This window comes from Microtus pennsylvanicus, chromosome 7 (assembly GCF_037038515.1).
Source record: "Microtus pennsylvanicus isolate mMicPen1 chromosome 7, mMicPen1.hap1, whole genome shotgun sequence".
Taxonomy (NCBI): domain Eukaryota; kingdom Metazoa; phylum Chordata; class Mammalia; order Rodentia; family Cricetidae; genus Microtus; species Microtus pennsylvanicus.
The window spans coordinates 58,799,245-58,812,766 of NC_134585.1; the positions used below are offsets into that span (position 1 = coordinate 58,799,245).

The 13,522-nt window shown below is 38.2% G+C and overlaps 1 protein-coding gene across 7 annotated transcripts in view; it reads right to left on the reverse strand.

The window, feature by feature from the left end:
- Tbc1d5 (TBC1 domain family member 5) overlaps positions 1-13,522 on the reverse strand; it is a 436,877-nt gene that overhangs the window by 72,831 nt on the left and 350,524 nt on the right. For all 7 annotated transcript variants that reach the window (XM_075980962.1, XM_075980961.1, XM_075980968.1 and 4 more), the window contains 2 exons: positions 12,628-12,713; positions 3,971-4,245 (listed from right to left, as the gene is read on the reverse strand). In XM_075980962.1, coding sequence (XP_075837077.1) covers positions 3,971-4,245; positions 12,628-12,713 — 361 coding nt within the window. The remainder of the gene's footprint in view (positions 1-3,970; positions 4,246-12,627; positions 12,714-13,522) is intronic.

Below are 13,522 nucleotides of genomic sequence, written 5' to 3' on the forward strand. Positions count from 1 at the left end.
TAAAATTACTAATTAATATACTATATACTATATATTATTATTATATATTATATTTTTACTATTATATTATTACATAGTATATATTATTATATTAGTATACTAATAAAATTGACTTTAAAGGAATTAACATTCCTTAGTGTTCTGGTGACCTAATAATGCACTGTGATTTGCAGCAAGATCTCATGGTGACATTACATAATTTCTATCAACTAAAAGAACAAACAAATGTTTGCCTATCTCCAAAATAAAATTTGTTCACAGGAACATATTTCAAAGAAATCTTAAAGTAGAAATGGTTACAACCTGACTTTTCTTAATATAGTTAACTAAGCTGACTGATAAAGGGTGGGCTTTTTGAGTTTATACAAGCTACCCATTTTGCTACAAAGATTTTCAAAGATCTCTTGCAGTCTATGTAGACATGGAGATTCACTTTAATATAAATCTTACTGAGAAGATGAAGGACTAGCTATGCTGCCTTTTTCTTCGGTGGCTACACAAACTACACCATGTACTTTAAGATGCACATGCATGGGTCTGGGCAACACAACTTCCATTTTACAATTACAAATAACCATGGTCTATAAAAGTCACAATGTTTTTATCTTTACAAACAATCACATTATCTCTCCTCAAAGGCATGAGGTGGATGGTTCTATACAGCATTAGACTGCAGACAGGTTGCTGTGTTCAAGAGCTGTCTGTGAGGACAGCACAGCAGTGTCTGTGGGAAACTGGCACCACAGGCCAATGTTGGAGGAGTGCTCTTTCTACGTAAAGTTAATGATATAATTGTCACCCAAAGCACCAAAGGTTTTCTGAGCTTGCAGACTTCCTAGGCATCAGTGCAGAAATATTGTTTTAGGTGATCAAACAGTCAGAGCTTCAGGGGTTGTTTGGGGTTTATGAGAAGGTGAATAGAGGAAGGTCATGAGGTAAGCAGTTTTCTCTACCTCTGTACCTGACAAGGTTTTTGGGGGAGGGTGGGTACTGACGTGAGAATAATGAGCCCAGAACAAACTAGAAGAGCTGTTAAAACAACAACCAACAAAACAAAACAAAAAACCCAACAAACAAACAAACAAACAGTCAAACAAATGAAAAGCAAGGGCCATTCCTTTAGGCCAGGGAGCAGTTAGAGATGCTTCAGTGATACTCGTTCCAACAGGGAGCTGAAGCTCTGCTGTCTCCTGACAACTGGGGAGTTAGTTTTCACCAATTGTTCCATCTCCACGCACTTCCTTTTTCACTTATGTGATATTAATACTTGACATTTCCTTAGAGATACAACTTTATATTTCTATAGTCATTTGGCTTGGTTTCTCAGAAAATTTAAGCTAAAGCATTAAGAGATTCTCTGACTCATTTGCCTGCCGTCAGTTAGAATTACAACAGACTAAAGCTTGTTATCAAAGCAATATTGAAATCATATTTGTTTACAACAATAAAACAGTACAATTAAGAGATATATAAAATAACATTCATTTCCATTCTGAAAGTGGGCATGTCTCTTGGCATTAAAACACATTTTCAACATGTTAATGATTTGATGTCTCCTTTTCTTTAAATCATGTGCGACAGTTCTATATGAAAATGAGAAGAATGTAATTTTAAATGAGACATTCTCATAGAAGGTAAACTGAATATTCTAATATGCCTTAAATACTAAACATATAAAACTTAGTATTTCACATAGAAAAAAAAACAGAAAAACTAACATGATGACAGCAATGGAGGCTTCAGATGTACATACATGTATACACATGTGCAATGGAGGGCTTCAGATGTACATATGAGTGTACACATGAGCAATGGAGGGCTTCAGATGTACATATGTGCGTGCACATGAGCAATGGAGGGCTTCAGATGTACATATGTGCGTACACATGAGCAATGGAGGGCTTCAGATGTACATATGTGTATACACATGAGCAATGGAGGGCTTCAGATGTACATATGTGTATACACATGAGCAATGGAGGGCTTCAGATGTACATATGTGTATGCACATGTGCAATGGAGGGCTTCAGATGTACATATGTATGTACACATGAGCAACGGAGGGCTTCAGATGTACATATGTGTGTGCACATGAGCAATGGAGGGCTTCAGATGTACATACATGTATACACATGTGCAATGGAGGGCTTCAGATGTACATATGTGTGTGCATATGAGCAATGGAGGGCTTCAGATGTACATATGTACACATGAGCAATGGAGGGCTTCAGATGTACATATGTATGTACACATGAGCAATGGAAGGCTTCAGATGTACATATGTGTGTGCACATGAGCAATGGAAGGCTTCAGATGTATATTTGTGTGTGCACATGAGCAATGGAGGGCTTCAGATGTACATATGTATGTACACATGAGCAATGGAAGGCTTCAGATGTACATATGTGTGTGCACATGAGCAATGGAAGGCTTCAGATGTATATTTGTGTGTGCATATGAGCAATGGAGGGCTTCAGATGTACATATGTGTGTACACATGAGCAATGGAGGGCTTCAGATGTACATATGTGTATACACATGAGCAATGGAGGGCTTCAGATGTACATATGTGTGTACACATGAGCAATGGAGGGCTTCAGATGTACATATGTGTGTACACATGAGCAATGGAGGGCTTCAGATGTACATATGTGTGTACACATGAGCAATGGAAGGCTTCAGATGTATATTTGTGTGTGCATATGAGCAATGGAGGGCTTCAGATGTACATATGTATGTACACATGAGCAATGGAAGGCTTCAGATGTACATATGTGTATACACATGAGCAATGGAGGGCTTCAGATGTACATATGTGTGTACACATGAGCAATGGAGGGCTTCAGATGTACATATGTGTGTACACATGAGCAATGGAAGGCTTCAGATGTACATATGTTTGTGCACATGTACATGGCGTCTATCACCAGGGACTAAAGCCAATTTAAACTCCAATTTGTAAAACCTTTACAATAATTTTGTATGTGATAACCTTAAGCAAAGCATACAGTTGTAATTTTGTTTGTGTTGACATCACCATTGTATCGATACCACTAAGTACTAAATGCTGCCATTAACATATGGCATATGTAAGATATGACTCAAGTTTTAGTCAGGATGTTTACTGGACAGAATGGCCACAAAGTGCTGTGCTTCTGTGCAGCTTTTGTCGCTCTGTTTCTATTTCTTACTTCCAGTGTACAGTCAATATTCCACAGGGAAAAAGAAATATAGTTGTTTCTAATTTGCTAGGAAAATAGGGGCCTAGCATGAAAAATAAGGGTGAAGGCTCTAAGTAAGAATGTATAAGGCTCTCTGAGGGCAGAGAAGGGAGTACTGGACAGGACAGGGAAGCACTGGACAGGCCCTGAAACAAGAGGGAGCAGCCAGAGTGCTCAGGACAGCACCTTCCTCAGCAAACAAGGTCCATGGGCTCCATCATTCCTTGGGTTTACCTGCTCTTATACCCAGTCTATGGCTATACCATTTAGTGCATGGACTTGAATGCTTATTCTGGCTGCTTACGATCTTGTTCCGCCTTTTTCCCCCTCAAGATTCATATGTAGTCCTTAGCAATCAAACAGGTGGATGAGATGAGCGACCACAAACTCTGCTCTAAATCACTGCCTCGCTGTGAATGCTGTGACTAGTCCATACAGCCCAGGTAACTATGAGTCTTCTGAAAGCATTTCCTACACAGTCAACTGATGAGCTGTATGCTGAGACAGTTCATGCCATCATATAAGACGGGCACCTATATGGCAGAAATAGAAACCACACTGTGACAATATGTTGTCAAATACCTTCTTAATCAAGAATACAGTATCTAACTTCTAAGTTAAAAAGGATCACATACAACAGACTTTTTAAAAACTAAGTTTTTATGGATTTCTGCTTCTGGGATCTTGGTTTCTCAAAGGCAAGTGAGAAAATCTTCAGGCTCTTTGGATTTACTGAAATTGTTTCCTACCTTTGTTCAACTGTACTGGCATGCTTTCAGATTTCATCAGCCGCTGCTGCTGCTGCTGCCGCTGCTGCTGCTGCTGCCACTGCTGCTGCACATGATGCCTTGGGGCTTCCTCAGAGGTGGGGATGGCAGCAGAGAAAGAGCTGCTGCTGTTGCTCCCGGGCACAGGGCCACCAATGCTGCCTGGAACCGAGGCTGGGGAAATCAACTTTCTTCCAAAGTTAATCAGGCTGTTGGAGACCTTGTGTATATTCAGGGGAGCACCTCTGGCATTGGTCCTTTGAGATGAAAAAGGGAACATCAAATGAAGTGGGAAAACATCTAACTTGGAGGATAATGCCATTTCGCACATTCCCTAGGAATAAAAACAACTTGTCTAATCCTGGGAAAAGCTGTTTACTAAGTCAGCTATGTAAAGAAGTACGGACCTAATGTGACCACAGAACAGTAATGTGGCTTATGGAAAATGAGCCGCATCATTCCTTCCTTCCACAGGACACACTACACGCCAACACTGTGCTAGCTTCTAAGGCTGCCGCTGTTCAAGCAGACACACGACTATAAAAAAGAACTATGTGTTAGGCTGACTTTCTTAGCTGAGCAGCATACCTGACACTTAATAACTTAAGGAAGTGGGGTACGACAGAAAGAAGGGAAATTAGGACATAGGAAGGAAAAATGCCTTTGCCCTGTGCTTGCTTGATGCCTCCAGCAGCTAAAAATCAAGGATTCACACCATTTTCTAAGCAGCTTTCTCTTTTCCTAAGTACAAACTTGTAATTTTCTAGGACTCTTGGTTTTACTTTGTCAGATGATAACCCATCCAAGGCATCTCTGCAGCCACATGGAAACCGTCTGTCAACCACAGACAGGATGGATGTGAGATGTACTGTGAGAGCCACTAACACAGTCCATACGGCTAATGCTGAGACTCTTAATTACAACCCTCCCCTTGAAACTCATGCCCTACTGATGAGCATGCCTTATTCTTCTCCAGAGTGACTCTTTTTCTCTTATCCACCTTGATTAAATCCACAGCACAAATGTTTTTTTTTTTAACAAACCAGAGCTCTTCTTTGAGAAGCCTGCCCATACTCTGAAGTGAGTCTTTCTTTAACTTATCTTTTATCGATGGACTTAATATCTATATGGAAATCTCTCATTTAATAAATCCCAACTCCATCTCATACTGGCTTTTTCTGAAATTCTTTTCTGGCCTCAAGACAAAGATTCAGCTTTACCTGAGTTGTGATCTCTAAAGTTAAGGCTGCTGAGGGTGACAATGTGGAGCTGAGCTTCTGTCTCTGCCACCACTGACTAGAAGACATATTTATTTTGGCTCAGGGTTTAAGTCAACAGGTAGCTGGTTCCATTCCTTTGAGACTCAAGACAAGGCAGACTCACCATGGTTGGGAGCCTGCAGAACAGAGCTGCTGACTTCCTGGCGATTAGAGAGACTGAGATATGAAGAGTTCGGCATGAAACTCCTAAGAATCTATTATCTCCAACAATGTGCTACTTCCTACTGTCATCTTCCAATCATGTCATCATATTTGTAGTAGGAGGGGGAGAGGGCTGTGTCCTGCCGACCGGCTAGCTTATCCCCCAAAATAACCACATGGAAATTGCATTAATTAAATTACTGCCTCGCCCATTATTTCTAGCCTCTTATTGGCTAACTCTCACATCTTGATTCAACCCATTTTTAATAATCTGTATGTCACCACAAGGTCGTGGCTTACTGGGAAAGATTTAGCATGTCTGACCTGGCAGCTTCATGGCGGCTCTACCTGCCTGCCTCCTTTCTCCCAGCATTTAGTTCTGTCTACTCTGCCTACTTAAGTCTGCTGTATCAAAAGGCCAAGGCAGTCTCTTTATTCAACCAATGAAAGCAACTCATCCTATACACACATTTTAGGAATCTATGATTAACACACTGAATAAGGAGCCCTCATGATTCAGTTACCTCTCAATGGCTGGATATACCAGTCAAGGACCAAGCTAGATACATGGAGATATTTTATATCCAAATTACATTAATACAAAAACTATATACATATGTGTATGAGTTAAACTTGCTTTGTGGAATCTCACACTATCTTCCTTGCTTTCCATGGTTTTCTAGGATCTGGTTTATAAATGTGTCTGGCAAAGAGAGAGAACAAATCAATATTTGTTATTTGAAGCATTACTTCCTAGATGATTCAGTCTGTACTGTATCTCAGGGCTATTGTCCTCAAGACTAGTCACGCTGCCTTTCCCTTCTCCCAATCTCCTTGGCAGCACTGGTAAAGCACTTTCCAGTGCAGCTACATGCGTGGTGGACTGCTGTCACTCAGTTCTGGGATAAGGAGGAAACACTGCCATGCTTCCCCCTTCCACAAAGTTTTCTCTAATGGCACCAGCTCATGTTATGAGCTGGGTCCTCGAAGGCTTACATTGCACTGGAGAAGAACTAATCAAATTTAAAAGGGTGATAAAAGAAGATTAATTTACTTATAACTCAATGCAGTGTAAAAAAATTTAATAAAATTAATTCAAATGATCCCTCTTGTATCAAGTTTCATATTTTGTGGAAGTGAGGCTATACAGTAGGTATACTTGCTTTTCAGCTTTTAGTGGCTTCCTAATGAAGCAGGACATACTCAATTTCTACACACCTTCTCAATCCATGTTGACTGAATACAAACAATGAATGAAATAAAAAGGACTCGTCAGTTCTAGACTGCAGAGGTTCAGCAGCCTGAACACAGGCCTATGCCTAGTTAGTGAGGCACAAGAATGGCTGCCATGTTCAGCTGCATTTCAGTCTTGCTTGTGTGCAAATCAAGATCCATAACTCAAAGATATGAAGAAGTTTATAATGTTGTTACCCCTTTATATAAACAAAAATGTACTAGTCAAATTCCCATATTGCCAGTTGTGAAATTTATATGCTGATACAAGTACTAAGAAACAGCTCCAGCACTATCAAGAGAGTGTGGCTAATGTACCTTCATTACTACTAATAACCACAAAAACATATAGATCAAGCTTGTGCTGAGAGATTTTTCTTTTCATCTGAATAGCTTTTAAAGAGATGAGCTTCTTTTTAAATGTTTTTGTCTTTTTAAAAAACGCACTTTTCATCTACCACTCAGAACTTCTAGAAGCATATTTTCTTTTCAAAACAACTCTTGAAGGTGAGTGCTTTTTAAGATGTAAGTAATAGCAAACCATGTACTTCTAGGAAAAGCCTGCTTTCCATGGCTTCTTTTCAAGGCATGACAGTTTTTACATCAAAGTTATTCAATTTAGCGCGGAATCAAGTAGCAATATCCTTCACCTGAAGTAATAAATATCTTGCCACAGTATTTGTGGCTGTGGAGTGTACTAGTCATGGGAATCACTGTAGTTGTCAGGTTTGAAGGACAGTGGGGGCTGGTAATGGAGTGTAACGGGCAGTGTTGAAATAAACAGCCAGAGGAATGAATCTGGAGTTAACAAGACGTTGATTAACCACATCCACGTGACTGAAATCTCCATGGGTGTTGTCTACAGTTAGAAAAACAGCAGAACACAAGAGATACTTTAACAGTGCCGAGTGCTTAGACTGTTAGACTTTTTCAGCAACATGGCATTTTCTGAAGAAACAAGAATCTCTATGAAACACTTTCATCCTAATTCAGCTCTGACTGGACTATCTGGAACTGTGTGACTCTGGTGCCTTCCTACCTTCCCCATTCCCCACACAGTTGAAAGAGAGCTAGAACCTTCATCCTCTTAAGTGGCACAGTCATGACCCAGCATCTAAAGCTTTAAACAAAGCCAAACAAACAAAACACCCTAAAAAAGACCTCTAAAAGCCAAGCAAACTTTGGTTACTGCAATAACTTTAGCACAATTTCTTTAGATTCTTGTTTATATTTTTGAAAGGTTTATTCTCAATTTATTTTAAAGTATACCCTTCCCCTGCATTCACACCTGCAGTAGTTATTATTATTATTATTATTATTATTAGTATTATTAGTATTTCTTTCTACTACTGTTCCCTTTCCCAAGGTTCAATGCATGGTTTGTTCATTCAGTTGCTCATTTACTCACTCATCCTTCCTCTTCTGTCTTTCCAATAAGAGCATTTAAAGGTATATATTTTCATCTGATGACATTTCCACTCTCACTTTTCCTAAGCCTATCGACACAATTGTTGTGTAGGTACATCTTACATTTTCAGATGGCTATCTACGCTTATGTTATTTTTTGAGTAAAAATAGAATTATCAGAAGAATAAAGTGTGAAAATATTCTAGCTTTTTAAAAGTATTACAAAAACTACAAATTGGAAAAATTGTTTGGTTTAGACAACTTTTAATTTTTTTGTCAATTAGTTGGACCTGGATAGAGTTTAAATAGTGACTATGATTCATTTAAAAAGTCACATTAGGGTTAGTGAGATGGCTTAGTGACCCAGGTTCAATTTCCAGCCCACACATAGTGGCTCACAACCTCTGTAACTCCAGTTCTAAGGGATCTGACATCCTCTTTTATTCTCTACAGGTACTAGCCATAAATGTGGTACAGACAACATGGCACATAAACACCATACACATACAATAAAATTTAAAATTTAAAAATTAAAAATAGTGAACATCGAAACCCCCAAACTGCCAGTCAACAAATGTAGTAAGAAATGAAGAGGAGTTCTCAAAAGAAGAAATACAAGTGGCCAATAAATATTTTAAAAAGTGTTCGACATCTCTAGTTATCAGGGAAATGCAAATAAAACGACTTTGAGATACCACCTCACCTCAGTAAGAATGGCGCCCGCCAGAGATCTGGCAACTAACGGTGGGAGAGGGCAAACTAGAACAACTATTATGGAAATCAGGACAGAGAATCAGTATATAACTTTCTCAAAAAATTCACACAGAAGCATCCTATGGCCCAGCTCTGTCACTCCTGGGCAGAGACAAAGGACTCCACCCTACCACAGAGCTATGTGGGCATCAGTGTTCACTACTGCTCTTTGCATGACAGCAAATGGAACCATCAGCAGATCAACAAGTAATGAAGATGTGGTGCATGTGCAAGATGAAATTTTATGAAGCTTTAAAGAAAACTAAAATCTGCAGGAAAATGGATGTATCTGGAAGGTAAAATACTAAGCAAGGTGACCCAAACTTAGAGAGACAAAAACCTGAATGCTCTCTCTCCTACCTGGATCCTCGTCTGTAACGCGACTGTGGGTTCTGTGTTTATGTGGGTGTATAAATGCAGGTCAGAGTCTTAAGAAGACAAAGAGAGGATAAAAGAAAGTGATGAGGAAGAACATGGGGTGGGCAAAAGGACAGGGACATGAAGGGGGACGAGATGGAGTAGGAGAGGTTACAAGAGGTTAGGGAGAGCAAAGGGGTAGGAGGACGAGGAGGAAAGGAGGCCTTTCACACTGTTCCCAAAAATGCCTTAATGCTACTTAACACCTTGCATGCAAATTAAAAATTATATTACCTTTAAGTGAAAAAAAATCCAGCAACTTGTTTTTGGTGTAGAGACAACCTCTGCTTTGCATTCCTGTACATTGCTAGTTTGTTATCACTCATCTACTCTGAGTAGATATGAGTTATAGCTCATATTTATTTATTTTATTCTTCTGCACATCAACTGCTTTGGAAATTTAAGACAGTTAGTTGCCAGATAATACTATTTTATATTGTTGTAATGTCTTTATTTGCATTTACAAACTCTTTAAAGATAATTCTAACATTTAAGCTAGTACTTAATATTTTTATTGATAATTTAATATATACATATAATGTTTTAATCAAGCCTACCCTATTCCTTCTCTTGCACTTCCTTCTTGTACATCTGCACCACCATTTCCTCCCAATTTCATGTGTTCCTGTCTTTTTGATTCACTGAGTGCACTTAGTGCCACCAGTATATAGTCTACATGAAGGGCCACCGACTAGAGGATAGGTACACTCTTAGGAACTGTATCCCTGAAGAAAACGAACTCTTTCCCCAAGCAGCCATCAGGTTCCAATAGTTCCTGAGCTATTTAAAAAGAATGATATTTAAAATGAACCCAGTTTCAATTTTAAGCATTAAAATTGCAAAAGAAAGGCTATAGAAATGGTGCAATGATTAAGAGCACATTCTTTTTGCAGAGGACCTGGGTTCAGTTCCCAACACCCAACATGATGGCTCACAACTGCCTATGGTTCATTTCTAGGGAGCCTGAAGTTCTCTTCTGACTTCTGTGGGCACCTGCATAATGTGGTACACACAGACTCACACAGGCACATGAGAGACACAAAATAAATAAGAAATCCAAAAAATTCCTAACATTTCCAAAGAGATGATAAAAAATCTTTCTTCGATTCATCATGATTCTCAGTATGCTTACAAAGAAGTGTGTTAAAAAAAATCAGTGTACACACACACACACACACACACACACACACACACACACACACACACACAAAGAACAACAGGATAAATAGGTAAAATAAAACCAGAAGGACAGAAAAGAAAGAATACATAGTATATTTCATTTGTGGGAGAAAGATGTTGGAACTAGGGTATAAACAAAACCTACAGTGAATATCTGTTGAGTGTTTCCCTATAGCAAGTCTTACTTGCCAGCTGATATGAGTGGGTGAGTAACAGCTGCCCTTAGTTGTATTAGAAGATCTTGGGCACAAAGTGACAGATGCCAGGAAGGATGATGATACTTTAAAAGGATGAACTCTCAAAAGATACCGGAACAGCAGGCAGAGAGAAGACAGCCTGACAATAAAGAGTGTCCTTTGGAAGGTGGTACCAGGCAGGGCTCTCCCTGGCAAGCTCAGGTGGGAGCAGCGCTCAGCAGCTCAGGAGTCAAAGTACAAACACTCTAAGCTGAGGTAAGAATGAGAGACCAGTGTGTCTGTGACCTACGAGTGGAGACAAGGGGAGGGTGGGAGATAGTGGCACACTTATTCACAAGACTGGATAACTGATGGCAAAAGGAAAACTCTGGAAGGGCAAAAGTGGCAGTATAATATGAACTGCTGTAAGCCGAGATTTCTTTGGCTGTTTCATGAAAGATAGTCTAGTGGGCAAGAATCAGAAGGGTCTTCAGATAAAAAGACCTTATGTAACAAGTGAATCTAATATTTATCTTTTAAACATACAAAAACTAAATACCTGGCATAAAGAGGAAGAAATTTAAATTAGGGCAGGGGTTTGAATATGACTGTTATACAGGTGCCTCTATGCTTAAATAATCATATCCAACATTCAGTAAAATTTGTTGAATTAAATGAACTAGTTACTAGTTGTGAAACAAGACTTAGACAAAATGAATAAATAGAACAGAGCTCCAGATAAGTCTCATGGGTCTCATAATTTCAAAGCTGGGTAATTTTGTAGTAGTGTTTCTCTGTTTCTACTGTTGTAATAAAAGGTTCAGGTTTAAGTTTAAAAGTCAGCCTCTTGTACATTTCCCCAGCTCTTAAGCTACCATTTCCTAAGCGGCAGTTGTTTTAATGCAGAACATGCCGTATGTATGCACTCTATAAATATATATATTTAGTCTGCTGGAATTCTCAAGAAAAGTTAACACTCAGGAAAATGTTTAAGAAAAAAGAATTTGGACAATTTGGCAGCATTTATCATTGCTAACATTGTTTTCTAGAGTAAACTCTGAAATTGCATTCTAATTTGAAATGGTTCTGGTTTGACAAGTTAACTCTTGAGACATCTAAGTATAGTATTATGAAAAAACAGAACTGTTCATCAACCCTTTATGCCAATGTTAATTTCTTTTAAAAGTATGATTTGAATGTTTTTATTCCTACAGTGACCCTTAAGAGTTCTGTGTGTGCAATCGCCGATCACAAAGGATGCATTTATAAGCTTATTTTGTAGTGCTAAAGCCAACTGGGAAATGCAATTTTAATTTTGTTACTGAAATAATTTAAAAATATATCATAGAACTGCCTCTTTTCATTCAACAGTGAAGATCCAGAAAGAGATTACACCAAGTAGAAACTATTTAGGTTTATTAGTACTGGAAAAATGACGCTGAAAACTTAAAAATGTATTCTTTTGGTATATTTTAAAAATTTCATTTCATAGTACGTATTCATTGTACATGATACTGTGTTATAAAAGGACATTTCCCATGCAAGTATATGCTATGCGTTGAGTATATTCCCCCCCATACCGCCCTCTTCTCCCTTTTCCCAGCCCTTCTGTGGCTAAAAAAAAAAATTTAATTGTATATACATGCAACATGTTCTTTATCCACCTATATGTTGTTAGACAATTAGGTTAGCTCCATAACTTAACATTACAAATAGTTATACAATAAATATGGATAGGCAAGTATCTCAGTGGCATGATGTTCTGGAGCCCTGCAGGTAGGTAAATGCTCAGGAGTGGTACAGGTATGTCATGAGGTAGATCTAGTTTTAGTGGTCTGAGGACACTCCATACAGATTACTATAGTGCTTGTATTAATTCATATTACCACTGTTAACAAAAATATGTTTTATGATGCCGAAAAGAACTTAGGCAATTTATTTAACAAAGATTCATTACACACCAGTCTTGGCATGCTAAATCTAGAAAATAATCCTCATGAAATACATAAAAAATCTTGATGACTTCTGATACTGTCTATGGGAAGGGACTTACCGGCTTTTATTCATAAGGTCTGCTCCCCGTGCCTTGTAGTAATCTAAATTGGGGTGGAACTGGTAAGTTACAGGCCTTGGATTTCTCTAAAGAAAAATAAATACAATAAATTAAAATAAAAAGACAGAAATTAATAAGGTGACCATTTAAATGTTCTATACATATATAATAAGACATAATAATTAACATGCTTCTGTTTCAACTGGTTCTTTCTTGGCTAATCAAAACTGAAAAACATCTAAACATCTTATTTTTAATGCGTGTGGTTGCTCAAATATATCACTGTCATTAGACTGGTTTTGACGCTTTAAGTTACTTTCAAATATAATTTTCAAAATTGAGATAAAATTATATCAAAATTATAGTAAAGTTAACGCAAGCATGAACAATCAAAAAAGGCTAAGGGACAAGGTGCCCAGAAAACTGAACTTTGGAGGAAAAAAAATAATTACGAATATTTGATGCTCAGAAAACTCAATATGTCCACTAGATGGCATACTGAATCCTCCTCCCGAAATGAATTATTATTAATTATTATTATTATTATTTGGTCTTTTGAGACAGGGTTTCTTTGTAGCTTTGGAGCCTGTCCTGGAACTTGCTCTGGAGCCAGGCTGACCTTGAACTCACTTGCCTCTGCCTCCCGAGTGCTGGGATTAAAGGCTTGCGCCACCACTGCCCGACCCAAAATAAATTCTTTTAAAGTTAACAATTTCTAGGTCATCTAATTTATGAGTTTAATAAGTGCCCAAAATATGTCAGACAATGGAAATATCAGGATGACCATTAAACTGACTAGTGAAAGTAAAAACTGCTCCTTTCTGCCATTTATTTTTATTTATTTATTATTTTTTTATTGAAAAAAAAAATTTCCACCTCCTCCCAGCCTCCCATT